The sequence below is a fragment of the Gorilla gorilla genome, chromosome 3, assembly GCF_029281585.2.
Source record: "Gorilla gorilla gorilla isolate KB3781 chromosome 3, NHGRI_mGorGor1-v2.1_pri, whole genome shotgun sequence".
NCBI lineage: Eukaryota > Metazoa > Chordata > Mammalia > Primates > Hominidae > Gorilla > Gorilla gorilla.
The window spans coordinates 149040296-149068185 of NC_073227.2; the positions used below are offsets into that span (position 1 = coordinate 149040296).

Here is a 27890-nt window from a genome sequence, read left to right on the forward strand (position 1 = left end):
GGACATATACAGTACTTAGGATTTCCATTGGCTTACTTTGTTTTCTGAAAAATAACTGAAAGGCTCAATTAGTTTTGTTTTGTCGCATTTATCAGATTATAACGTTCTGGATGTGGGTCTGGATGTGGGTAGTTGGGCTGGTGTGGGATTACATGAAATCAAACCTGATACATTCAGAAAGATTCTTCCTGTGGACACATATGCCTTTTGGGTTCGATATTCAATTTTGCAATTAGTGATCACTGTTCCTATTTATTTATTTATTTTTTTGAGACGGAGTTTCGCTCTTATTGCCCAGGCTGGAGCACAATGGCGCATTATCGGCTCATCACAACCTCCACCTCCCGGGTTCAAGCGATTCTCCTGCCTCAGCCTCCCCAGTAGCTGGGGTTACAGGCATGTACCACCATGCCCGGCTAATTTTGTATTTTTTAGTAGAGACAGGGTTTATCCATGTTGATCAGGCTGGTCTTGAACTCCCGACCCCAGGTGATCCGCCCACCTAGGCCTCCCAAAGTGCTGGGATTACAGGCGTGAGTGAGCCACCGCGCCCGGCCTGAATGGGAGTTTTTAATCCGTACTTTTTTCTTATTGAAGTTGAATGTCATATACCCCTCTATTTCCCTAGATGAATCCATGAAAGAAGTATGTTGCCCTCTATATGAAAAAGCAAGCTTGTCTTCTGCAGAAAATCAGTAACCACTCGTTTTTACACATAAATACCCCCAAATGAATCTCCGGTGACTGATCTGATACTAGTCTGCAATTCTAGTTTTAGCATTAGGCTCACTCCTCATATTTGGGAGAAGATGTCCAATTCTGTAGTAATGTGTAACATAAAGTGGTGTCAATTTATAAATAATATCTTCTAATGAATTAATGCTCATTTGCAATGATCACTTCCATACAAATTTAGGTAAAGATGTTACTCAGAATTGGATTCTCTGTATTTAAAAATGTCATCCTAATGTGCAACTCCCTAAAACTGTTACTACAAACAACTATTTTGCCACTCCGCCTAAAAATAAAACCTTTCACCCAAATGACACATCTTAATAGCCATATTTTAATCTACGTAATTTTAAACTATTCTGAAAGAATCCATTTCTAGATGTCAGACAAGAGTTGAAACTGGGACAGCAGTTTGAAGGGGCTGATTTAAAAACCCACTTCCCTGCTTGGAGACACCTCAAGAATTTCTAGGCTCACAAGGTGGGTGAAGTAAGGAAAGAGACTAAGAGCTGAACAGTGCCGTTCTTTGCGAGCCCCTACTGGCGCAGGCTCAGCCGGCTGCGGCTAGGGCTGCGAAGAGTTAACGAGGGACCGAGCCCCCAGCGCCGCGGGCTCCCCGCATGCTCCCTCCGCCCTCCCGTCCCCACCCTCTCGTTTTGGCAAGGGATTAAAGTGCTCCCCCCTGTGGCAGCAGTGACCCAGAAATGAGTTTGATTCACATAGTCCTTCCTCCATAACAAGCCAAACGCCAGACCGAGAGTGCCTCCGTGCGCGAGTGCCCGGTGTGTGCGCGCCAGCGAGAGCAGGGGCCCGCCCGGCTCCCCGCCCGCCGCGGCCCGAACTCATGCAGCTCCGAGCGAGCGAGCGGCGCCCAGCCCAGCGCCTCGGCCGAACCCCTCCGCAGCAGGTACGCGCGCGGGCCGCGGGGGGGGGGGGGGGGCGCGCGGGGTGGGCGCGCCGCGCGTGTGTCCGCGCGTGTCCGCGTGTGGGTCCGTGTGCGCGTCCCGGTCCCGCGGCGGCGACGGCGGCGGCGGCGGCGGCGGCTGCAGGACAAGCCGAGAGGCTCAGCCATATTTGATGGTTTTGTTGCTTTGCTCGGGAGTTCTCGGGAGTAATTTAATGCCGAAGGTCGCTGCCTAGTGGAAATAATATAGTACGTCATTAATATGGCGCCAAAAGATTGGGTTCTCGATATGTAGCGAGGAGGGAGGGAGGCAGCCGCTGAGCGCAGCGTTACTATCCCACCAGTAACTTGGGCATTGCCAGGGCGGGGGCCGGAGGAGGAGGAGAGGATGATTTTTGGATCCTGAGAATTGATCTATGTTGGATCAGTAAGTTTTATTATGATTTTTTTTTTCAAATTTGGGGGGCTGAAGACTTAGAGCTGTTTCTTCTTTTGGATTTGCGAAGAACATGCGGTTTTCAGGTGAATCATCAATTAAACGCGTTTAGGAGCAGAAGCCCAGTTTAAGTTGGCTTTAGTTTATAGGTTTTTTTTTTTTTTTTTTTAGAAAGCCAAAGTGCATTAGGCTGCATGAAAGTGGAAAGCATAGTAGCAACTTGGTAGACAGATGGCAATGGCAGAACGCAGGTTCGCGTACATATATGAATCCAGAGTGTGTGAGACCGTGTGTGTGGTGGGACTGTATTTGTCCAAACATAGGTGTGCGTAGGTACATTTGTGTGTGGTGGCCGCAGCCCTGGCTCTTGTCACCGCGTCACCACATGTCCAAAATATTCATTGCATCAATTCAAGGGCAGTGAGAGGGGGGTGGGGGTGGGGGTGGGGGTGGAGGGACAGTTTGGCAATTAGATTCTTCCGAACTGGGCTTCCAGTGATCAGATCTTTTACTTACAGCGCGACTGCTTGTAAAGTGTAAAACCCCTTAATCGATGAAATGGGGTAGGAGTTGGCGTTGATAGAGCAAAGTACCGATTAATCATGAACTTAAAGGGGATTGCAAATTGCAACCTTTGGCACCGTCTGCAAATTGTGGGGGTGGGGTCTCTTGGTCTCCTTGCTTCCTTAAATGAACGTGTAGTGTGTACCCCGGGACTGCAAGTTGCAGAGCCCTTCAGTGCACGTGTCTTGTGCCTGTGAGTCTGTGTTTGCGAGTTGGGGGCTGTTGTTCGGTAGCCAGCAGGCTTTCCGGGTTGCTCGGCATTGGCTTGCAAATGCGGGAGAGGGATGGAATGTGGAATGTTGACCGGGGAACCGAATCCTGTCGGAACGGTCCCATTTGCTGGAGAAATTCGATCCCTTCCACCTCCTTCCCGCTCCCCCCGCCCGCCTTCGGGCAGGAGGCGGGGCTGAGGACGCGGCTGCTGCTCAAAGTGGCGGAGCGCGGCGGCGGGAGGCAGGTGCACTGCACCCGCCAGTGGGGGTGCCTCAACTTCCGCGGGCGTTTAAATAGCAGCCTCTCTCCCCTCCCACCGGTAATAGGTGACCTGGCGGCCGAGGGCGGCGGGGGAGGGAACCGGGGGAGACTCGGGAGCGAGCCTCCGCGGCACGTGGGCAGGTGCTGGGTGGCCCCGGGGCCAACTTTTGTAGCCCGCCTCTGGCGTTTGAGGAGAGGCGGCCCAGTGTGGAAATGGGGGCGGGCGGCGGCCGAGGCGCTGCTTCTCCGCCGCGGCCGGAGCGTCACCTAACGGTCCCAGCTGCGCCGCCCGGGCCGGGGTGGGGGGTTGCGGGGGCGGGGACGCCCGGCCCGCCGCGCCCGCCCCGCACAAAGCCCGCGGCGCGGGGGTGGCCGCCGCGCCCCCGCCCCGGGAACGGCCCGAAGCCCGACGCGGTCCCCGCGCCGGTTCCGGCGGGCGGCCGCAGGCGTTTGTTTGTTGGTTCCGCGCCGCCTTCCTCGCCGGATGGCTTCCTGTGACAGAGGTGATACACAGTTTCCAGAACTGTCTGGGGGCGGGAGCGGGAGCGGGAGCCGAGCCCGCTCGGAGCTCCTCGCCGCCGCTGCCGCTCCCATCTTAAAACCGTTTCTCGCCGGCGCGCCCGCCCCAGCCCGAAGGTGCCGCCCCGGAGGGACTCGGGGAGGGGGACGGCGCGGCCGTTTCCAGCGGCGCAAGTGGCTTCTGGACGCGAGGGAGCGTTTGATTTGCAACTGGGGCCGAGCGGATTGGTGCAGCTGGCGGCGGCGGGGCGGGAGGAGCTGCGGCGGCGGGGGGTGGCCACTTTCAAATGGAGAGGGCGGCGGCGGCGGGGACGCCGCTGCGGAGGGAGCGGGGCTTGGTTGCGCCACGAGAAGGTGTCATCACTGCACCGGGGCTAATTCCGGCGGAGGTGCCGGGAGTTACTTTCCCCTCCTCCCGCGCTGTTGTTTCTGTCGCCTCGGGAGGAGGAGGAGAAGGAGGAGGATTGGGAGAGAGGGAGGGGGCGGCGCCGCGCGGAACCGCGGCCCTGCGCATTCCCCGGCGGGCGGCGCGAGCCGCGCGGAGCGTTCGCCGCTGCGGGGCGGCGGCCGAGCTCCCCCACAACCCCGGGGTGCCCCCGTTGCTGGGATCGTTAGCCTTCTCAGGTCCCCTCTCACTCCGCCACCCTCCCACTAGAGCTCCTCATTCTCGAGTCCTCCACCCCGGCTTGGCGCGTCCCGGGTCTCCCCTCGCCCCAGGTTTCCCCTCGCCCCAGGTTTCCCCTCGCCCCAGGTTTCCTCCCGCGCCAGGCTCCGCTGGCCCCAGGTTTCCCACCCCAAGCGGGTGGGGGCGGCCGCAGTCCCGGCGCCGGTGAATGCTGAGAGCAAACAAAAAAGCGGGCGATTTAAACATGCCTTCGAAACCCGTTAGGAATGCGTGGTCATGCGGAGACCGTTTAAAAGGAGCTTTAGCTTGCCTTCTAGTAACGAGAGGGCTGGCGCCCTGCCTTACTTCGGCAGGGGCGAGGGGCTGTCGCCCTCTATTTGCCCCGGCCAAGAGGGAATTTAAATTTTCTTTTGTAAAATGACAGCTGCAGTGAATGACCTGAGACAGCTACGTTTTTAGGAAAGTAGGAGAGGATCTGAGGTTTCTATTAATGGGAATGCTTAAGGGGTTCTTTCCCAAAGGTTTTTTATTAGGTGAACTATTTTTCCTTTTTATAATACCCGCCATGAAGGCTAGCTCTCTTGCTACTTGTAGCTCAAGGCTAATACCTTTCAAAGCTAATGAACTAGTTTTAAGATAGAGGGAAATTATTTCCCTGAAAGCTGATTTAGGTAGTGACTCCCCAGTGGTTACAGATTTTATAGTAAGTTGCATTTTGATCAAATCACAACTGACCAAGATTTAATCACAGGTGGAGAAAGGTGGAGAAAGGAAGCATTCAATATGTCCATACTTGCATTGAGTCAACACTTTTGATGTAATAATTTGTTGTAGGTGGGCAACATACGTGGGGGGAGTTAAATGGGATGTTTTGTGAGTAACACTCTTAGCAAGTACATGCAACCCAGAATTTTTATTGTCCTTTTATCCCAAAGATCTTAGTCTCATTTACTTACGGTCACTTTTTTTTTTTTTTTTTTTCCCCTTGAGACGGAGTCTTTCGCTCTGTCACCCAGGCTGGAGTGCAGTGGCATGATCTTAGCTCACTGCAACCTCCGCCTCCTGGGTTCAAGAGATTCTCCTGCCTCAGCCCCCTGAGTAGCTGGGACTACAGGCGCGTGCCACCACGGCTGGCTAATTTTTTTTTGTATTTTTAGTAGAGACGGGGTATCACCATATTAGCCAGGCTGGTCTCGAACTCCTGACCTCGTGATCCGCCCGCCCCGGCCTCCCAAAGTGCTGGGATTACAGGCGTGAGCCACCACGCCCAGCCTACTTAGGGTCACTTGTAAATCAGATGACTTTCTGCTTGGTATTTTGCTGTCTTCTTCAAAGTTTGGATACTTCTATAAGTGTCTTTTACTTGGCATTGTCATTTTAATGTGTAGAATAAATATAATTTTAAGCTGTTTAAGTGTTAGGTTTCGTGCTATTTCCTTTGGTCCCTATTTAGCAGAGATAATGGGAGTGTCTGAAAGTAAGGTAGAACTTGAACTTGATTCCACCTTTAAGAGTACAGACTGCTTACTAGTAAAAGTTGGGTTGGTTGCACATATATTTTAGCTTTAACAAAGGTAGATATGTGTTCATTTAAAAGAAAAAAAAAAACCACCGTCTTAGTTCTTCCCGCTTCACTTGACTGGTTTTCTGCCTGTAAACCAGTGCTGTGCTTATATTAGTTATCAAGGTTGAAAGAGTAGCTATACAGGGACAGCAATGAAAAAGTATGTGTGTCTGGGTGAAACTAGAGGGAGAAAACCTATTGGAGTTTGAGGAAATGTGTTTTGTTGCTTAGCCTAGGGGATTGGGGAAGAAAGATTACCTAAAAAACAAACTTGGAGGACTAGGTGAGAGTAAAAGCAGATTTCCATTGCGTCTTACGTATAGTAGGCACGTGATGGATATCAATTTTTGACTTTAAGGAGCTGTTAAAAAGTTATTACACAAGTAGTGTTACATGTACGTTTTTGAAAATTAGAAAATACAAGGAAACAAATATAAAAACAAATTGCTACCATCCATAGATGACTACTGTATTACTTTTCAGATAATTTTCTATGCATGTACATGTGTGTTTTAATAAAAATGAGATACATGAATATACCATCTGTAAGGATTTTTTCTTTTTTTTTTTTTTTTGAGACGAAGTTTTGCTCTTGTTGCCCAGGCTGGAGTGCAATGGTGGGATCTCACTGCAACCTATGCCTCCCAGGTTCAAGTGATTCTCCTGCCTCAGCCTCCTGAGTAGCTGGGATTACAGGTTCCCGCCACCACGCCCAGCTAATTTTTTGTATTTTTAGTAGAGACGGGTTTTCGCCATGTTTGTCAGGCTGGTCTTGAACTCCTGACCTCAGGTGATCCACCCGCCTCGGCCTCCTAAAGTGCTGGGATTACAGGCGTGAGCCACCACACCCAGCTCTGAGGACCTTTTTTTTTTCTGTCAGCTAGCTTGGTTAGTTTTAATATAGTCTATTACTGTGACATGTCCAGATTTCCCCATTTAGCCCCAGAATGTAATAGAGAAGCTTTGTCTAAACCACTGCCTAATAAAGGACCATTTATGGCATTTGGTTGTTTCCCCTAAGTCGATTTTAATCTTAAGTAACTTTTTTTTTTTTTTTGAGACAGGGTCTTGCTCTGTTGCCCAGGCTGGAGTGCAGGGGTGCGATCTCGGCTCCCTGCAAGCTCCGCCTCCCTGCAAGCTCCGCCTCCCTGCAAGCTCCGCCTCCCTGTAAGCTCCGCCTCCCTGTAAGCTCCGCCTCCCTGTAAGCTCCGCCTCCCTGTAAGCTCCGCCTCACGGGTTCACGCCATTATCCTGCCTCAGCCTCCGGAGTAGCTGGGACTACAGGCACCCGCCACCATGTCCAGCTAATTTTTTTGTATTTTTGTTAAGACGGGGTTTCACCGTATTAGCCAGGATGGTCTCGATCTCCTGACCTCGTGATCCGCCCGCCTTGGCCTCCCAAAGTTCTGGGGTTACAGGCGTGAGCCACCGCGCCCGGCAATCTTAAGTAACTTTTTGACAGAATATCTGACACTGAGGAGGCAAGCCTTTGGAAATAAAGTTGCCTGGATTTTAAAAAAGCAGGAAATCCAAATGGTATTTATTGTAATTTGGAAATCTTAGATTTGGAGATCATCTGCTTGCTTGATGTTACTTTCCACAGACTTGTTGGAAAAAGATTTATCAGATGTTTGTGTTTCAGTACTGAGGTGGTTGGAACAGTAAACATCAGATATCAAACACGGATTACATCCTGTCTCTTTAGGGTTTGGTCAGAGAAGAGGAGGCATAGGAATCTGTCACAGTTATGCTTGCTTCTTTACTTTCTTGTTTGTGAAGCTCTTCCCTGTCATTTAGTATTATGGGGCACCTGTTACAGCATTACAGTTAATGGTCTGTCAGAATTTGCATTATAAAACTGGTTTTCCTGTGAGGTTTATAAAACAGTTATAGAGGGAAATATGACATATTAGCGAACACACCTTGGTTTTTATTTGGGTTGGCATTAAGAGGTTTAGCTTGATTGTTAAAACAGTGAAAGTTACGTCACGTTTAAACTTATTTCCTCCCTTGTACAAGCCTTTAGAGAATTGGCACCATATTCAACAATACTTTTTTTTTTTTTTTTAAACATGAAGGGTGGGTTTGCTTGGAGTTTCTAGTTTCTTAGAAGGTATCAGCAATCTTAAATTAGGAAAGTATTTTAATTCCTGAGACAGGTAAGTTGTTTCCTTAAAAGTCTTAAATCTGTTTTCTCCTTTTTCAAGTCCTTGCAGCGCTTTATATGACCATGTATTTACAATCTGGACAATTACTATGTTTGTTCTTTTTATGTTTGTGGAATGTAATATCTCAGAAAGTTGAGATTTAATTGAGTCTATTGTCCTTTGCCTAGTGTATTTCTCATATGAAAACTTTAGTTTGTGATCATGAGGGTGTATGCATTATTTTTATTTTTTCTTTTTTTGCAGTTCATAGCCCTGATGAAGCAAGTTACTCTGCTCTCCTAATAAATGCAAGAAAATGACCTTGGAGGGCCTTTTTAATTACACATAGAAGTGACAATTTGTAAGTTTAAGATTGGATGTCATGGAATAGAATGGAAGAAATTGATGCTAAAAACTTTGGCTATGATGGGGCCTTTCCTAGCCCAGGACTTGAATGATTATTAAGGATCCTTTCCTCACCTCAAAGCACAAACATAAAGATTACCAGACTTGGAATGGAAAGCCTTTATCACTAGGAAAGGGGCACGTATTTTTACGTTTAATCCCTTAGACCCATAGTGTACGATGTGCACACAGTAAATGTTCAGTGACCAAATTTTGGTTACTCTAAAGCGAATTCAGTATTTACTTTTTGCCTTTAGTTCTTCAGGTAGAGGTAGGACATAATGTGATAGAGAGCAGTTGAAGAAAGTTAATTTTTAAAACCTTAGTTTTTTTGGGCTTACTTGTTGAGGGAAGTAAACTACAGTTTTCTCTCTCTTTTTTTTTTTGAGACAGGTTCTTGCTCTGTCACCCGGGGTGGAGTGCAGTGGTGGGATCTCGGCTCACTGCAGTGGGTTCAAGTGAGTCAGCCTCCGGAGTAGCTGGGATCACAGGCGCATGCCACCGTGTCTGGCTAATTTTTGTATTTTTTAGTAGAGACGGGGTTTCACCATGTTGGCCAGGCTGGCCTCAAACTCCTGACCTGAAGTGACCCAACTACCTCGGCCTCCCAAAGTGCTAGATTACAGGTGTGAGCCACCGTGACCGGCCAGTTTTCTATTACTTCGAAAGCGCTCACAATTGACATCTGTCTCTCTGTATTTTTTGTTAGAGAGATGAGGTTTCACTATGTTGCTCAGGTTGCCCAGGCTAGTCTTGAACTCCAGAGCTGAGTCCTCCCGCCCTGGCTTCCTGAGTAACTGCGATTACAAGTGTGCACCCGTGTGGCTGGTGGCAGTAATATTTTAAACTATTGATCATTTAGTGTCTCCTGTGCAGGAGATTTTATTAATTTGAGAATTCATGGCATCTTCCATGAGAGTTTATAAGCACTTACTTTAAGTGAAGATTTCAGTGGTGTGGGTCCACACTGAGGCATAAAATAATCTTTTTGTTTGTTTGTTTCCCACTTACACCAGGGTAAGGAACAAGAAATAGCAATGTTATTAGCAAGTTGCTTGAGGTTGAACTTCATGGCTTGCTTTAATTTAGCACAAAGTACACTAAATGCAATTTAAAATTTTTATTGATTACTCTTTGTCATCATCTTTATGAGCATCAGTTATTTCCATGTGGAAATGCAATGATGCACTTAACATATGGAGGCTGAGTGTTGGTGGTTGTAACTTTTTAAGTTGGGGACACTTGAAACTGAAACCCATGGAAGCTCTCCCCCAGAAAACATGGGTGTTTCCTTAAGCACATCCTTGGATTCTAGTTTAAGTGTTTAAATTCTGGTGACTTCTTTTTATGATTTCTCTGTGATCCTTTTACTGCCACTGTTACCATGTATTGTAGTTAAAATGCCTGTTGAGAACAGTGATTTTTCTGCTTATTGGTCATTAACTTGAAAATCAAATAAGAAGCTTGTTAGAAGTTTTTAAAACTTGTGTACACTGGCTCCAAGTAGGAGCCTCAGGGGTTTTCTTTTGAGAAAAACCCACTGGTTTTACTGTGGCCTTTATTTAAGTTGCTTAGAGGTCTCCTCAATGCCCTCCTTTTGATTATTGCCTATTCTAGTTAGGGACTTCTTTTGTTGTTTTTTGAGATAGAGTCTTGCTCTGTTATGCAGGATGGAGTGCAGTGGCAAGATCTGGGCTCACTGCAACGTCTGTCTCCTGGGTTCAAGCAATTCTCCTGCCTCAGCCTCCCGAGTAGCTGGGATTACAGGCATGTGCCACCATGCCCAGCTAATTTTTGTATTTTTAGTAGAGACGAGGTTTCACCATGTTGGCCAGGCTGGTCTCGAACTCTTGACCTCAGGTGATGCACCCGCCTCAGCCTCCCCAAGTGGTGGGATTAGAAACGTGAGCCACCATGGCCGGCCATAGTTAGGGACTTCCTAAGGAGTGATTGTGTCTGATCCTTAATTTTGTAAGCTTTCGGGTGCTTGTCCAGCACCTGGTAATTGATTCACATTGAACTAAACCCGCATAATGGTGGTTTATAAACATCATACTACTGATCGGTTGACTTATAGGACAGATCAGTTGCCTTTCTCTGTAAAGAGCCAGGTAGTCAATATTTTAGGTTTTGTGGGTCATATGGTCTGTCACAACTGCTCAAGTCTGCAGTTGTGCCAGAGCAACCATGGGCAAAATGAATGTGAATGTGATATTTATGGATATAGAAATGTAAAATTTTTATGAACTTCGTATGTCATGAAATGTTCTTTGGCCCTCTACCCTCAACCATTTCAATATGTGAAAATCACTCTTAGCTCAAAAACCATACAGAAACAGGCTGTTGACCCTTGATTGGTTGATTGATTGATTTGAGACAGGGTCTCACCCTGTTGTCCATGCTGGAGTGCAGTGGTGTAAATTCCAGGGCTCACTTGATCCTCGCATCTCAGCCTCCCCAGTAGCTGGGACTGCAGGCATCCCACACCAGGCCTGGCTAGTTTTTTGTATTTTTTGTAGAGATGGGGTTTGCTATGTTTCTTTGTTCTCGAACTCCTGAGCTCAAAGGTTCTGCCCACTTTGGCCATCACTCCCTGGCCTCCCCAGATTTATAGTAAGACACAGCAGCTACTTGATTGTTTCTGCTGGTGGCTGAGCTCCCTTCTAGGAACCTGAAAATACAAGTTGAAATTAGAAGTTTGTTTGGAGGTAGTTGGCTATGCTGAGGGCTGTGGGTTGTTTTTGTTTCGCTCTTCTTGCCCAGGCTGGAGTGCAATGGTGGTTTTTTTTGGGGGGGGGGCAGGCTCTCTCTGTTGCTCAGGCAGTAGTGCAGTGGCACGATCATGGCTCAGCAACCTTCTGGTCTCAGGCAGTTCTCCTGCCTTAGCTTCTGGAGTAGCTGGGATTCTGATCCTAGATCCCTTTTGAGGATAAAATGTGTAAGAACAAATACCTTGGTCATCTCTCACACCCTCCAGGGGGGTCAAGCTAAGAAGCCCTGTGTAAGAGGATATGTATTATAAGATTGGGTTCCACTACAGAGGGAGATAATGTCAAGTAGGGTGTATGTGTCACAGCAATCAGAAGTTAATGCCTACCACTCCGGGAGAACTCATACTCCTGTGGTAGTGTTTAAGGAACTGCTGACACATTCTTCCAGCTTTACATTTTGTGTGCTTCACTATGCAAAATGAATGGCATTTGTGACCATCTTGCCATGAATCTGTGTTTCAGTTTTCAAGTTAACAGACTGTTGTTCATTGATTACATTTTCAGTTTTTGCTCTCTGATAACGTATCATGGCCTTAGTCATTCACATGACCTCTTTTTAAATCCCAGTGTACATCCAGGAGGAAGAAGCCCATAGTCCAGGAATCTGGGAGGAGGTGGCTGGCACAGGAGGAGAGTGCCCCTCCACCCACCTGGGGAACTGGTCTTTGGTTCTTCCACTGCCTTTGCACTAGATCTACTTATGTGTGTTTGTGCAAGTTGATAAACATGCAGAAATCCATGTACTCCTCTTTAAAAGTAGGAAAGATGGATTAAATTATTTTAAATTGTTTTTGAAATCCTCTCTAGCTCTGCAGTTAATTATGATTTTATGGGTTTCTTTTGGGAAGATTTTTTTTTTTTTTTTTTTTGAGATGGAGTCTTGCTTTGTCACCCAGGTTGGAGTGCAGTGGCATGATCTTGGCTCACTGCAACCTCCATCTCCTGGGTTCATGCAATTCTCCTGTCTCAGCCTCCCAAGTAGCTGGGATTACAGGCATGTGCCACCATGCCTGGCTAATTTTTGTATTTTTGGTAGAGACAGGGTTTCACCATATTGGTCAGGCTGGTCTTGAACTCCTGACCTCAAGTGATCCACCCACCTCAGCCTCCCAAAGTGCTGGGATTACAGGCGTGAGCCACCACGCCCGGCTTTCTTTTGGGAAGATTTCTTCTAGACACAATCTGTGTTGTGAGACTTGTAGGCAGAGTCTACGTTGTGAGACTGAGACTTCAGCCTCAGAGAGTGCTTTCTAGACCTTGCTGCTAGGTTTGAGACCAACTTAGGTTTCCATGATCATAATAACGAGGCTTGTACAATTGTGATGAAATGTTTGTTTTCATATGTAACTTGGATGATTGTGTAAATGTTGTTTTTGTCAAGTGTGTCATCTAGGTTTTCAAATATACAACATTGGGAGTCTCTCTCTTTTTTTTTTTTTAAAACAGTACTTTAAAAATTTTTGGTGACTTAACATTGTTAGTGGTAACGGATAGTTTCTGACAACCGGGTATAATCAAGGAACAAAGTTCCTGAAAAACAGCTGCATTTCAATCTGTGCACAGTGTAATTGTCATTAGCTGGTGGAGTCTGGTTTCTGCAGAAGCTGCTTTGTATATCCTGTATAAGAACATCTGGTTTGAGCATTTAAAAATCTTTTAAAATTACCCTGTAGACATTTAGCATTTATTGGCTTACTCCACCAAGGATGGAATAATGGGTTGTAGAATCCTTTCTCATGCTTATTCTTACCTTCGTTCATTCAGAAGCACTTGGTTTTCCTAAAGTGTCTAATGAGCTTTTAGAGTTTGACATGAAGTGTGTAGGTTTGTATTATAGAAATTAGTACCTGGTTCAGAGACCCCCAAGGCAGAATGGAACACAAACTCCTGATTTCAGTGAAATGCTTTAAAAAATAAACATTTCATTTTTATATATTCTGAAGAGATTAATCTGACCCTAGCTTTCCCTGATAAATTGTCAGAAAACTGAGACGCGGAATAAGACATATAGGGCAAATGGGCTTTATCTCTCTTGGTGGTAGCACTGTGTTAAGGAGGATTCTGAAGATATGTGCCTGGGGGTGTGGAAAAGAATGACCTAATTTGTCAACTATGGCTTGCCATAGGTGGAAGGAATGGCATATTTGCCAGCTACCTCTTGAACATAGCCTTTTAAAATTTTTTCCAAAGTAGTACTACTGTGGAAATGGATAAGGAGTTGAAATGGATTCTTCTTTTTTTTTTTTTTTGAGAGGGAATCTCACTCTTTTTGCCCAGGCTGGAGTGCAGTGGCACGATCTCGGCTTACTGCAACCTCCGCCTCCTGGGTTCAAGCGATTCTCCTGTCTCAGCCTCCCGAGTAGAGTAGCTGCTAGGTTTGAGACCACCAACCTGATTACAGGTGCCTGCCACCATGCCTGGCTAATTTTTGTATTTTTAGTAGAGACTGGGTTTCTCCATGTTGGCCAGGCTGGTCTCGAGCTCCTGACCTCAGGTAATCTGGCCCGCCTCGGCCTCCCAAAGTGCTGGGATTACAGGCATGAGCCACCATGCCCAGCCTGTGTATGGTTTAAACCCTAATTTTCTTGTCTGGGTTAGTTTTTTTCTATTATTATTGCATATATTTTAAGTGACCTCCTACTAATGTTGGCTGTTTTTACCTGTTTCAAAAACTTAAGCTTTTGAAGTATGTGATGACCTAATCAAGCAAATAGGGGATAATAGCATTTTATGGCATTGTTACCTTTTCTCTTTTTTTTCTTCTGCACCTTTGCATCAGATATTCTTTTAAAGCAAGACAATTCTTTGATACCGCATCTCAGGAAAGAGGTGGCATATACATAGTTTATTGATGGTTGCTCGTTAGTTATAGGCTGGTGCTTTGCACTGGGGCAAGAAGTTGTGCTTCCAGGTCTTTTATATAGTGAAGAGCAGGGAAGAAATAAATCTTTACTACTGGCCGGGTGTGGTGGTGTGCGCCTCTAGTCCCAGTTACTTGGGAAGCTGAGGCAGGAGAATCGCTTGAATCCGGGAGGCGGAGGTTGCACTTAGCAGAGATCAATACTCCTGCACTCCAGTCTGGGCGACAGAGCAAGACTCTGTCTCTCAAAAAAAAAGTATCTTTACTATTATAAGTGTAGTACACAATCATCGTAAAAAGTTAAAATCATGGCCAGGTGCAGTGGCTCATGCCTGTAATCCCAGCACTTTGGGAGGCCGAGGCGGGTGGATCACCTGAGGTCAGAGTTTGAGACCAGCCTGACCAACATGGAGAAACCCCGTCTCTAGTAAAAAAAAAAAAAAAAAAAATTAGCCGGGCGTGGTGGCACATGCCTGTAATCCCAGCTACTAGAGAGGCTGAAGCAGGAGAATCGCTTGAACCTGGGAGGCGGAGGTTGCGGTGAGCCGAGATCACACCATTGCACTCCAGCCTGGGCAACAAGAGTGAAACTCCGTCTGAAGAAAAAAAAAAAAGTTAAAATCATATTAAAGGTCATAAAGAGGAGGAAAAGTTCCCAACTCAGTCTGTCTTGGAATCCTTTGGTCACATTTCTCAGAGATGACCACTATGAACATTTATATTCTTTCAGAAATGTTCTGTGAATATACAAGCAATTGCTGTAGGTATTTTCTCTCCTCCTATTATATATAAATGGTCTTATATTTTGGGTTTTTTCCCTGCAGTTAGCCTGTTTTTCTCCCCTAATATGTCTTGGGCATCTTTCCACATCTGAGCATTTAGATCTAACAGAAAAGAATTCTGAGTAGATGGAAATAAGGATAAAAGCTCAAGATTGGAGACCATGGTGACTGACTGCCTTTTTTGTTTGGTTGTGAATTCATTTACTCCCATGTCAAGGGAAGTTAAAAAAAATACATTCCAAGTACAAATGATTGGAATGTTTTGTCATAGCTGCTCTTATTCAGTTGCTGACTCTTAATTGAGTCAGCAATTACAGAGTCCTGGAAGGGGTTTAATAGATTGCCTTAGAGCTCATAAGCAGTGATTGGATTATTTATAAATTGGCAAATGAGAGCTGCTCGTGATTCATTCAGAACCACTCAAATTTAAAATTCCTTAAAGTCTTGAAAAATGCTTTCTTGGTTTTTAAATCTGAGTTCAAAAATAACTTATAAAGAATTTAAAGTGAACTAATGTATTATATAGTACATGGGCTTTATGAGTAATGCTCCTAAGAGTAAATATTATAGTTATTTATTATGTGGTCAGTTATCATAAATTTTTTCTTTTGGAGGAGGTGGCTATTAATTGCTAATGTAAACTTGTCAGCTGAATATTTGTAAGTTTTACCTCCTTCCAGAGGTTCTGTATTAGCTTGGGCCAGCATTTTCCTTAAATAAGTTTTGATGTATGACGTTATAAAGAGCACATTTTTTTGCTTGAGATATTTAGACAAGATTAAAACATTAACGCTTAAGATTTAAGCTATTTGTCAGTTAAATGTATGACTTTTTTTTTGATTGGATATAACCCTTTAGTTAAATTGAGAATCTGTGTTTGAGTTATAGTCATAGTAGCATTTTTAGATTCTGTGAGCATATGAATTAGATAATGTTGCCAATTGGAAAACTTCATATTTAAGCGATTAACGTTTACTTTAAAAACTGAGGTAAGAAACCAGCTGGGTTTCCTTCACATTCATTCAGGGGCAGGTGGACAGATTTTATTGTGAAGTTATAGGTCATTATATTTGGGTATTTAGAACTGTATATTCCATAGAAGACAAAAGTGACCAATTATTAAGAATATAATGTATCTTTTTGGGGGAGTATTCTATGTTCGGTAATTTAGGAATCAAATTATCAGGTACCTAGTGTTTAAAAAATAATTTGAACTATGTGAACTTAAACAGAAAGGAGTGGCAGGGCACGGTGGCTCACGCCTGTAATCCCAGCACTTTGGGAGGCCTAGGCGGGCGGATCATGAGGTCAGGAGATCGAGACCATCCTGGCTAACACGGTGAAACCCCGTCTCTACTAAAATTACAAAAAAAAAATATATATATATATATTAGCCGGGCGTGTTGGCAGGTGCCTGTAGTCCCAGGCTGAGGCAGGAGAATAGCGTGAACCCGGGAGGCGGAGCTTGCAGTGAGCCGAGTGAGCCATTGCACTCCAGCCTAGGTGACAGAGCGAGACTCCAACTCAAAAAAAATAAAATAAAAGAGAAAGGAGTAGCTCATAAAATACTTAGTTTTATATAAGACCACCTGGTTTCTGAAAATACATTCTTTAGTAGCTTTAGGTATTAGATTTTAGCTATTTGACAGAATGGAAGGGCATCAATAAATTTAAAAGTGAATACAGGAGAAGTTATTCCAGTTAAAGGTCAATTAGATATTAAAGTAAAAGCATCTCAAATTCAATAAAGTGGAGTGAACATAAGGTAACAGTACGGGAACTAAGGCATTCATCCAGTAGGTTATTTTAATACATAGTATTGCATTGGGTGATATATAAAAGTATGTAGCGGTCTTTAATTGAGTACCTTCCAGAACTTCTTGAGTGAAATAAATAAAAATGGAAACAGTAGATAAAACTGATACTTTGAGAGAGAAACCAGCCTTTCTGCATATGAGCCATAAGACAGTTAAAATCACTAGGGTGTAATCCTTATTATAGCTATAGAGTTTATGGCCTGATAAATGGGCCCTGTTCCACCACAGAGAGTAAGTAATTCTAGTAACTGGACAGTTTGTTTTCCTCAAATCAGTCCTTGTTTCCCAGGAATAGCATTGAATAAACATCCTCAAATTCTTAATTACCTTTCCCTTTTTTTGTTTCTTTTTTTGAGACAGAGTCTTGCTATATTGCCTGGGCTGGGGTGCAGTGGTATGATCTTGACTCACTGCAACCTCTGCCTCCCGGGTTCAAGCGATTCTCCTGCCTCAGCCTCTCAAGTAGCTGGAACAACAGGAATACACCACCAAACCTGGTTAACTTTTTGTGTTTTTAGTAGAGACGGGGTTTCGCCATGTTGCTAGGCTGGTCTTAAACTCCTGGCCTCAAGTGATATGCCTGCCTCGGCCTCCCCAAGTGCCTGGATTACAGGCGTGAGCCACTGTGCCCAGCCCTCTTATTCTTTTGTAAAAGTCCTTCTCTCCTTGTCCATGAGGTTCTCATTCTTTCTTAGAATCATCACATCAGTCGTGACCACGCCCAGGTCACTGAACTTGTTCGCTCAAATTCCTGAGCCACCCTAGGGATGGGTTCCTTCACATAGTGGCTCCTCTCAATCTATTGCATGCAGATTTTTTCCAGTTTCAGTCAGAGGAATGTAAATTTCAAGGTTTTCAGGTGCCTTGCTATCTCATGCATGTAAGCAGTAATCTGGTGACTTTTATAGCACTTACCACACTGAAGCCACTTGTCTGGTTATTTGATGTTTCCTCCAGGTAGACTGTGTGCTCCTGCAGTGCAGACATTCCATATCTTGTTCACCATATCTCTGACGTCTACCTTGATAAAATTTTCCTCAAATTGTTATGTTAGCTAATGTACTGCATTTTAACCCACATGACAGAAGGGATCCAAGGAGAGAGTGATCTGCATATAATCTAAATAGGGGTTTGGGCCAGTGGGTAAAGCCTGTGTTTGCATTTCCTGAGGAGATGGTTCTCCAGCAGCTGCCACAGATGCTCAGTTGTCTTGGTGCATCTCTTCGTGCAGTGAGTGGAGTAGAGACACCAGAGGATTGTTAAGTAACTGGTCCAGCCAGGGTCTTTGGCCAGTGGCCTTTCCAGGCAGTGTTCTGTTTTTAATTTAACTTCCTAGGTAGTCTTCCTCTTTTTGGGCAAACTCCCAAATGCCCACTAACTAGCTCTTTTGTCTCTGTAGCTATTATGTTTCTCGTGGCAAGTGGACACTCCAGGCTCCGATAAGCTGGATAACTTTGCATCAGTTTTGAGGAAATGTAGACAGAATGTCAGGGTGAGCCGTGTCGACTGGATCCAGAGTTCTGAGGGCATCTATTGTAGCCACGCTGAGAGGTCTTGTTTCTGACCAGTCTAAGTTGGATTCGATCTCTGTCCCGTACTGCAAGGTCCCATTGCAGTGTTCCCTATACCTATCATCATGGTCCCCCTTCTCTGTTATGTCTTTTTTTTTGAAACAGAGTTTCACTCTTGTCACCCAGGCTGGAGTGCAGTGACACACACTCAGCTCACTGCAACCTCCACCTCCTGGGTTCAAGTGATTTTCCTGCCTCAGCCTCCTGAGTAGCTGGGACTACAGGCATGCACCACCACGCCTGGCTAATTTTTGTGTTTTTTTTTTTTTTTTCAGTAGAGGTGGGGTTTTCCCATGTTGGCCAGGCTTGTCTGGAACTCCTGACTTCACATAGTGGCTCCTCTCAATCTATTGCATGCAGATAATACGCCTGCCTCGGCCTCCCAAAGTGCTGAGATTACAGGCATGAGCCACTGCACCTGGACCTATGTTATGTTTATTTCATATTTGACTTGAGAGAATCTGTTTTCCAGAAATTACTGTAATCTTTAGAGACACACACATGAAACATTTAAGTCATGATGCAAGGCAGTAGTTGATTGAATACTGACAAAGACTCCTTTGACTAAAACTTTAGTCACGCTCCTCCGGTCCTCCGCGTGAATGGGCACTACCTTGGGCTTCTCTTTGTATTATTGTTGAATCCAGCTGAAGCAAAAGTCCTGTTAAAATCAGTTTAGGGAAAATTCTTCACCTGGGTATCTGACCACTCTGTCCTATCTTATCCTGGCCTGTCTTCAAGAATAATCCTATCAAATTAGTTTAGCCATAAACCCCTTATCCTGGATATTTCTGTTTAGTAGTCTCCTATCCACTGGCCCCACCCTCCTCCTTGGTTATAAATCTCCACCTCTTTTGGAATCTGAGTTGGGTTCAATCTCCATCCCCCTCTGCAAGATCCCATTGCAGTGTTCCCTGTACCTACCACCATGGTCCCCCTTGAGTAAAATCTGCTTTACCATTTCTAACAAGTGTCATGAGGAATTTTTTTTCAGTGATACTATTAAGGTAACAGTGCATTGAAAAGCAAGGTGAAAAAGTTCTAAAAGAGGAAGAAAGTTGAACTGAGCAGTACAGAATATAAGTGTTTGGAGTTGGAGTGGTCAGTGGCTTTGAGCTGAGCCCTAGAAAAGAGGTGGGATTAGGATAGGGAGCAAGGAGCAGCAGGAGCAGCATTAGCAGAGAGTGAGAACTGAAAGAAAGCAGAGTGTTCAGGGAAGAAGCCTGGCCCAACCAATGCAAGCTCTGGGTTTTGGGGCTTGCTAGAACAGATGCCTGAGTAAAGCTGTGAGAAGTCAGAAAACTTCATTTTTGGCTGGACAGTTAGGACTTAGACCTATTTGTAATGTGGAATGGGGGGAGAGATCTGCATATAGTATTTTGATGAGGTTGCCTCATGGGGTGTAATTAATTTGTTGTTTTAATAATTGGAAGTGGGAAGAGATCATAGTTTGGAGAATAGGTGTTTAAAGCTTTCTAGGTACAAGTAGTTGAAGGGCAAACCCACAGGGCATATGGGGACTTCAGAGAGTCATAACATTATGAATCAGTAAACCTTGGCAATTGGCTATAAGGTGAGAATGGATGTGTATGAAGATGCTACCCAGAGTAATATGCTGTGTTACACATATGTTGGTAAGTACAGTGCTCTGCCCCAAACATGCCCCTTTTTCTGGCTACCTCCTCTTTGTTCTTCAGGACTCAGCTCAGTCTTACCAGCCTCCTCTGACTCTTATCCACCTTTTGTACTCCTGTAGAACTCCGCGTTTACCACTGTCAGGCACAAACAGTAGTGAATTTCCGTTGTTTTCCTGTCTGCTCAACTAGGCCAGAAGCTCTGTGAGGTCAGGGATAGTAATTTTCATCCAGCACCTCCTAATATATGAGATATTCAAATGTTTGTCGGCTGCATTATGTGCCATTATATCTTCTTGCTACTTTGGGGTGTTGTGAGTAGCCATTTTAATTGATTATTACTTATCCTACTACTGTCTAGATTAGTAATTAGTCATTGCCCTGAGAGTCAGGAAAGGTGATGATGCAGATGCTGGCTTTTAGTGGGGCAGATGTTTGCAGCATACAACCACTGTATTGTGTAGCTTAAAGATAGTAACATGTATTTTGATTTTCTGATACAGTAAGTCATCCTGGGTGAGATAAATCAGCTTGATGTCAAGGTTTAAGTACTTTAGAGCCACAGAGGAGGAAATTCTGCTGAGCACTAACCCCCATTACTGTGCCAAGTTCCCTGGAGAAGCAAATACAGCACTCTCAAACCCTCATTACTCAAGATCTTCAGGGCGGATGAAAATGGATTTCATTAGAAAGAAAATACTATTTTTACTCTTCTTTTACTTGAATAATTTTGCTTAAGAGAGTATTTATGTGTGTTTAGGTGCATCATTGTATTTTGGCCAATGCTTGCGTTCTTTATTTAGTGACTGTTGAAGTGCTTCCTCAGGGAGTTGTGTTTGAAAGCTGGAAAGTAAGCATTTTGATTCAAAAAGATTCTTAAAAGCTACTCTATTAGGTGAATCTAATTTTTAAATTTTTTTATAGAGATAGGGGTCTCCCTGTGTTGCCCACTCTGGTCTCAACTCCTAGGTTCAAGCAGTCCTCCTGCCCTGGCGTCCCAAAGTGCTAGGATTACACATGTGAGCCACCGCGACCAGCCTAGTACCAATTTTTTTTAGCACTCTTTTGTAATGTTGGCTTTGGGGAGCTGAAGCTGTTAGGAGTGAGTGGTCTTCTGCCTTTCCCTTTTCCCTTTTACCTCTTGCTGGATCCTGAGGGGACCCAGAGGTGCATTCTCTAGAAGGTTGGAAAGCTTACCTCTCTGCAGTTGGTGTTTTTGGCACACATAGGGCAGAGAAAACAGTTGAATAGGGAGTGGACCACTGGTGTTTCTTGGTTATGGAACCTGAGGGCTGGAGTGGGCTTACCCCAGGCCAAGTTGCAGATTGCCTGGTTGTGGGTGAGTGGGGCTTTTGGAAAAGGGATGGAGTGGGTTTTAGGACTTGACTATGCCTACAGCATGAAACCCCAGCTTGTAAAGCGTGTCCATAATATAGCTCATGACCCATACTGATCAGGACTTATGTTCAGCCTTTCTCTTGGTACATCATTTTAATGCTTTTGAAGAATCAATTGATAAACAAAAACTTTAACTGGGTGAGTTTCTCAGGAAGAAAATATAAAATATTGCAATTATAGATTAGGGACCTAAATATTTGGATGAATTGTGTAGATCCATTTTTTAAGTGTACTATAGGAAAAACTTTTCATCTACTTTTTTAGGTTCAGTTCATGCGAGTCTGAATTAAATGACAAAAGACATTACAGGAGAAAAGGCAAACAAACTTCACTGATGCTGATGTTTTTATGTGCCAGATGGGGGTAAAGGGAAGGAGACTTCACCAAAGAGAAAAAACCCAAAAAGAGTTAGACCTGAAGGCTTATATACAATTTTAACAGAGGGTGATAAATTGTGAAGTGACTAGTCAAAGGAAAAGGGAGTTTAGGCTTTTTTGACTGCTCTTTTGTAGGCCTTTTTAGAGTGGAGCTTTGGTTTTTTAAAATTGCTTTCTTGTTCTATCACAGTGGTTCTCCACATTTTTCTTTTTTTTTCGAGACGGAATGTCACTGTGTCTCACAGGCTGGAGTGCAGTGGTGTGATCTCCACTCATTACAACCTCCGCCTCCCGGGTTTAAGTGATTCTCCTGCTTGAGCCTCCTGAGTAGCTGGGATTACAGATGTGCGCCACCACGCATGGCTCATTTTTGTATTTTTAGTAGAGACAGGGTTTCACCGTGTTGGTCAGGCTGGTCTCGAACTGCTGATCTCGTGATCCTCCCACCTCGGCCTCCCAAAGTGCAGGGATTACAGGTGTCAGCCACCACACCCAGCCCGGTTTTCCACATTTTTTTCTCCACACCATTCCTATGTGCCACACTTCTATTGTTGTGTGTGTGTGTGTGTGTGTGTGTATGTTGAGACAGGGTCTCTGTCGCCCAGGCTGGAGTGCAGTGGTGTGATCTCGGCTCACTGCAACCTCCGCCTCCTGAGTTCAAGCGATTCTCCTGCCTCAGCCTCCTAAGTAGCTGGGATTACAGACACCTGCCACCACGCCCGGCTAATTTTTATATTTTTAGTAGAGATGGAGTTTCACCATGTTTGCCAGGCTGGTCTCCAACTCCTGACCTCAAGTGATCCTCCCGTCTTTGCCTCCCAAAGTGCTGGGATTACAGGGGTGAGCTACCATGCCCAGCCACATTTGCATTGTTAACACCACATCATACATATTGTGATTCCCAGTGAGGAGGAGGTTGGGATGTACTTTTCTGAGAGGGTGGATGGGTAGGTAGGTGATGGACTACCATACTTTTTCTCACTTGAAAAAGCTCCCTTTCCTTTTTAGGATTCATTGAACTGACAGACCAGTGCCCTAAAGATGTCAGGTTGATCAGTAAATTTAATTTGGAAAAGCTTTTTGTATTTGTTTAGAGAGCTGCCCTGTGTGAATATAACCATGAGACCATCTGTATAAGTTCATTACTGGCCATTCCGTCTCAGTTCACTGCCTTCTTACCTAAATGCAGCCTTTCTCATACTTGAGGGTAGTGCTAGAATTCTGTTATCATCAGCTACCTGGGAGGAGTTGGCCAGGTGTGCTGGGTCTTTGTACAAACTGACTTCTTATTTTGGCTGGATTTGGTTCTGTTTGTCCTGAAGGGAGCTGAGGTGAAGTGGAGTGGAAATAGTGTTGGATTTGGAATTAGAAGCTCCATTCCCACAACGTGACCTTGGGGAAGTTGCTGCTTAACCTTTCTTGGCTTTAGTTTCCTAATGTGAAAGGGAGGGGTCTGGATCAAAATTGTGTAATGTCTGTGGTTCCTTCCTGTTCCATCTGTGGGGTTAGAGATGGCTGGAGGAGACATTTGCATTCCCATTACCCGATTTGTTTTGTTTCTTTCGCCTTTAGGGTTATTTTAGTAAAATTTGCCTGAGAAGCATAATCATGCCCAGTGCAGTGTAAATATTCACACATGCAGGCACAACCCCACCCCACCCCACCCCCCACATGTACGCATAAAATATGAATCTGTCTGTAGTGAGGAAGCACAGTACAGTGTTAATTGCTGTGGATTTTTTTCTGCAGTGCTTGCTGCCAGTCAGCTAAAGATTCCTGGAGTAGTTATAGTAATAATGTCACAGGAATATAGAAAGAAACCTGGCATCTTTGGGAGACCTACTGATATGTGACTTCTTCACCCCTCCCCCTCCTTTTTTAACCTGGTCTGTTAATGATTGCACCTAATTATGTATCTTTGGTATTTTTACTGTTTACAATTCAAATGCTACTTAAAGCCTTTTGTTTGCTTTTGTTTGCTGTAAATCCTGGGCTGCCATCTGAAGCACAACTTGATGATTGTGTATTATCATCTTGGGTTAAGTGCTGTCTCATTGCTTTGCAGGCTGCCTGCTGTTTCCCGGGGAGATCATGAAACGAGGTCGCCTTCCCAGCAGCAGTGAGGATTCTGACGACAATGGCAGTAAGTCCTGCTTTGTTGTTCTTGGAGCCTACCAGGGTTTGGGTCGGGGTAAAAACATGATTTTTTAATGTAATGCTTTAAATAGCTGAGGCCCTTTGCATATCAGGCAGGTCAGAGAAAGCCAAAGCCTGGAGAAACATACCTGAGTGTGATACTGCAGGTATGTTACCAGATCTTACTGGGTAAGGTTGACTGCAGGCAAGCATTCCTGAGGCTTCCTATTTGTTATCCTGGGAAGAATAATCCAGTTCCAAGAGTCACTGGTGTGTCTGGTTTTCCTAAACATCATTTATGGTACTTCGCAGTTGCGCTTTATGAAAGGGGAACTTAATCAAAGCCAGGTAATCATTAACTGGTTCAACTCAATACAAGGGGAGGTTGAAGACTGCCTAGTGTGATGTGAAAATTATTAAGTACAGGTTCTTAATAGGTCAAAAGTCCCTGCTCTTCACTTGGTTTTAATGTGACTATATTGAATACTACTGCTGTCTGTATCTCAGCTCTCTGGCAACTTCATATTTTCACAGTGCAGCTGAGAACCAGAAGTTAGTTGGCTTCCAGGCAGTCAAAATAAATATCACACAGTGTCTGTGTATTGAGAAGCTAACAGACTACTCAGAGAAGAGCTCCCCTCAGATAACAGAGGGAAATTTTGTACCTAGCACAGTGCCTGAGCTCTAGCCCATTAGCTTATGTTTTACATTACAAATTAAACCCAGGACACCTTGAAAGAATGTGTGATGGGAAAGGAGCTGGGCCTGCTTTCAAGGAACTCTGCTTCAGACATATGTAAGAAGAGCTCTGATGTGAAAGTCATCAGGGCAGTAATAGAGATGTCTTTTTGATGCACTGTGGAAACAGATACAGATACAGATTCAGAGGAGGGGAGGGCAGGGAAACCTGCAGAGGAGATGAAGGTTGTATAGATCCTTAAGGATGAAATACTTTTTAGGCAAGTAGGGTTATTTTCAGTTTTCTGTGCTCTAAGTTTTCAGCAAGTTAAAAGCTGCACATTAGAAAGCAAGGCTTTGCTGCTGTAGGTGCCACCCTGTTCAGAAGAGGGGACCAGGAATATGAAAAACAGAACTCAATGTGGTATTTCGGTTGGTGTGCTTGGCACAGGCACAGGCACGGGGCTTTTGGGGAGGAGAATTGGCCGTTATGGGAGAGTGTCAGGTGTGAAGGGCTTGCAGTGAGGACCTCTAAGGAATTGAGAGTTTTAGGGTTGACTGCTGATGTTGGCAGCAGGAGAGAAGTGAACTAGTTGAGAGAGGGTGTAGGGGCTCCAGAGGGAAAGACCTTTCCTCTTATTTCAGAGAAAGGTATTAAAGGTCTGTTTCCAAGTGCAGGCAGGTAAAGCCACCTGTCCGAGCCTTTGGGATGCCACCTTCCCAACTTCTGAGGCGCTTGTTGTTTCATAACCCTGCCTACCTGTTTTCTAACGTTTATAGTTTTAGGCATTTTACTCCTTGAGGCAAAAATATCATTGGGAATTTCTTCTCTGCCCCTGTGTGGCGCCTATCAAAGTGTCTTTGTGAGTTATAAGTACTCCATAAGTGCTCCTTGCTTGAGTACATAATTTTGTCCTACATTAATTAAAAAAAATAGTCTTGCCTGGCCTGGTGGCTCACGCCTGTATTCCCAGCACTTTGGGAGGCCGAGGTGGGTGGATCACAAGGTCAAGAGATTGAGACCATCCTGGCCAACATAGTGAAACCCCATCTCTACTAAAAATTAGCTGGGCATGATGGTGTGTGCCTGTAGTCCAGCTACTCGGGAGGCTGAGGCAGGAGAATCACTTTAACCCAGGAGACGGAGGCTGCAGTGAGCCGAGATCGAGGCCCCTGTACTCCAGCCTGGCGACAGAGCGAGACTCCGTCTCGAAAAAAAATTCTTGCTTTTAGGGTGGGAATTAGTCAGAAGACTGCTTGGTGAATTACCTCCATATAAAGATAATGCCCAATAAAAGCTTAAGAGCCCTATTTAAATATTTTTCTTGGCATTGAGCATCAGGTGTATGCTCACTCTGTCTGCTCTCGTCACTGCCTCTCTTCCTTGGGAGAGCTGTGTTAGAAAAGTTTCTCCTGGATGTTCTCTCAGATTTAGAGCCTTCTCTTTTCTGGACTAGCATTGTCCCATAGGATGAGAATGTCCTAATCTAGTGCAACTGAGGAACTGAATTTTAAACCTTTACTTAATTTTAATGAATTAAAAAATTTGAAGACACGTGGCTAGTGTCCACCGTGTTGGACAGTGTAGTTCTGGACCTTGGCTTAGTTTAGTCCCTTTCAGTTGTCCAGAGGGTCTTAGTAGCGCAGAAGGCCTCATATTAGTCAGCTCAGGATGCTACAAAAAAGTACCACAGCCCCCCGTAGTTGAAAGCAACAGAAATTTGTTTTCTCACAGTTCTGGAGACTGGAAGTCCAAGGTACTGGCAGGTGTGGTTTCTTCTGAGGCCTCTCGTGGTTTGCAGATGGACTTCTTCTCACGTGTTCTTACTTGGCCTTTCCTTTGCACAGGCATCCCTAGTGTGCCTCGGTGTGACTAAATTGGATTATGGCCCACCCTAATAGCCTCATTTTAACTCAGTCACCCCTTTCAAGGCCCTGTCTCCAAATATAGTCACATTCTGAGATTGGAGGTTAGGGCTTCAAAGTACGCATTTGGAGATGGGGGTACAATTCAGCCCATAAAAGCCCTAGAAGACCAAATATTTCTGTTTTTTTTTTTTTTTGAGATGGAGTCTTTGCTCTGTCGCCCAGGCTGGAGTACAGTGGCATGATCTCGGCTCACTGCAAGCTCTGCCTCCTGGGTTCACACCATTAGGCTGCCTCAGCCTCCGAGTAGCTAGGACTACAGGTGCCCGCCACTGCACCCGGCTACTTTTTTGTATTTTTTAGTAGAGACAGGGTTTCATCATGTTAGCCAGGATGGTCTTGATCTCCTGACCTCGTGATCTGCCCACCTTCTGCCTCCCAAAGTGCTGGGATTACAGGCGTGAGCCACCGCGCCTGGCCAAATATTTCATCTAAAATATATATATGTTCAGGACGGGCACGGTGGCTCATGACTGTAATCCCGACACTTAGGGAGGCTGAGCTGGGAGGATTGCTTGAGCCCAGGAATTGGAGACCAGCCTGGGCAACAAAGCGAGAACCCATCTCTATTTAAAAAAAAAAAAAAAAATCCACCTAGAACTCTGGTTAGGAAGGAGGAAGAGAGTGTCCACAGTCCCCACCAAAAGCGTGTCTGTCAAGTCACAAGTCTGTACTGGCCTCCGTCAAGAAGCTGGGGATGGAGAATTAAGGTAAATATTTATAGGTTACCAAAGGGTTAGCCTAGGCTAAACATGGAAATCTGGTGGTGGATGAGAGGAATGATAGTTGCTAGTAGAAGGTTGGCTGTCCTTTTGTCATACAGCTGGTTCAATATAAAGTATATTTTGATGCTTTACAGCCATGCTGTCTGTCCACGCTCAATGATTTGATAAGGTGGATGATGGTAGTGGTAAACGCAGAGTTCTCATTAAGAACCCCTGAAATGCCAGGCTTATAAAAAGATGCACATACTCATTGCCATGGAACACACCCCTTTCCATCCCCTCTGAAGGCAGCTGGTTCACAGCCTCTGCCACCAACTCACTCATTTGCATTGGAGCCTTCCTTTTGTATATAACTGGGTGGCCTGCGTCGTGGGGTGTGCCTCCTGTCCCTGCATTCAGGTCCACAAAAGGAGCCCTACCTGGGTTAACTACCCATACTCTGCCTTCCTTCAGCCAGGCCTGTGCATTTGGAAAGTTCTGCTTACAAGAAAGACAGGGTCTATGCAGTGGCCACACCTCAGCCTCTCCAGCCTGCAGGCCTGACAGAATTTTGGCGGCACTTCCCAGCCCAGTGCACACCATGTCCAAGTGAAGGAGAGGCAGCTGCAGACGTCAGCATGGGGCTGCAGCACAAGCCACAGCCGTGGCTGGGACTTGCTGGCCTCTGGTCTGGAGCCCTTTGCCTTGTTTTCTGGCCTGGTCCAGAGGAATACCAGTGTGGTATTTACAGTTGGGGACGGACAGGCATTTTCTGTGCCAGGTGCAAGCCCTTATACAGCTGCAGTCATAGTTGAAGCCTTTCTCCAGGTGCCCTGGAGGCCCAGCCCTGCATTTGGATGGAGTAA

At 45.2% G+C, this 27890-nt stretch overlaps 1 protein-coding gene across 12 annotated transcripts in view; it reads left to right on the plus strand.

The window, feature by feature from the left end:
• Positions 1 to 1435: 1435 nt before the first annotated feature.
• The window catches only part of JADE1 (jade family PHD finger 1), a 65816-nt gene continuing 39361 nt past the window's right edge, over positions 1436 to 27890 (plus strand). The window contains exons 1-2 of one of the 12 annotated variants that reach the window (XM_055385366.2): positions 1436 to 1639; positions 23646 to 23723. In XM_055385366.2, the coding sequence (XP_055241341.1) occupies positions 23672 to 23723 (52 nt within the window). In that variant the 5' untranslated portion in view covers positions 1436 to 1639; positions 23646 to 23671. Of the gene's footprint in view, positions 1640 to 1895; positions 2064 to 2572; positions 3176 to 3222; positions 3614 to 6395; positions 8327 to 23645; positions 23724 to 27890 lie in introns of those variants that run through there. The other 11 variants (XM_019025586.4, XM_055385373.2, XM_055385367.2 and 8 more) reach the window with 11 other exon arrangements.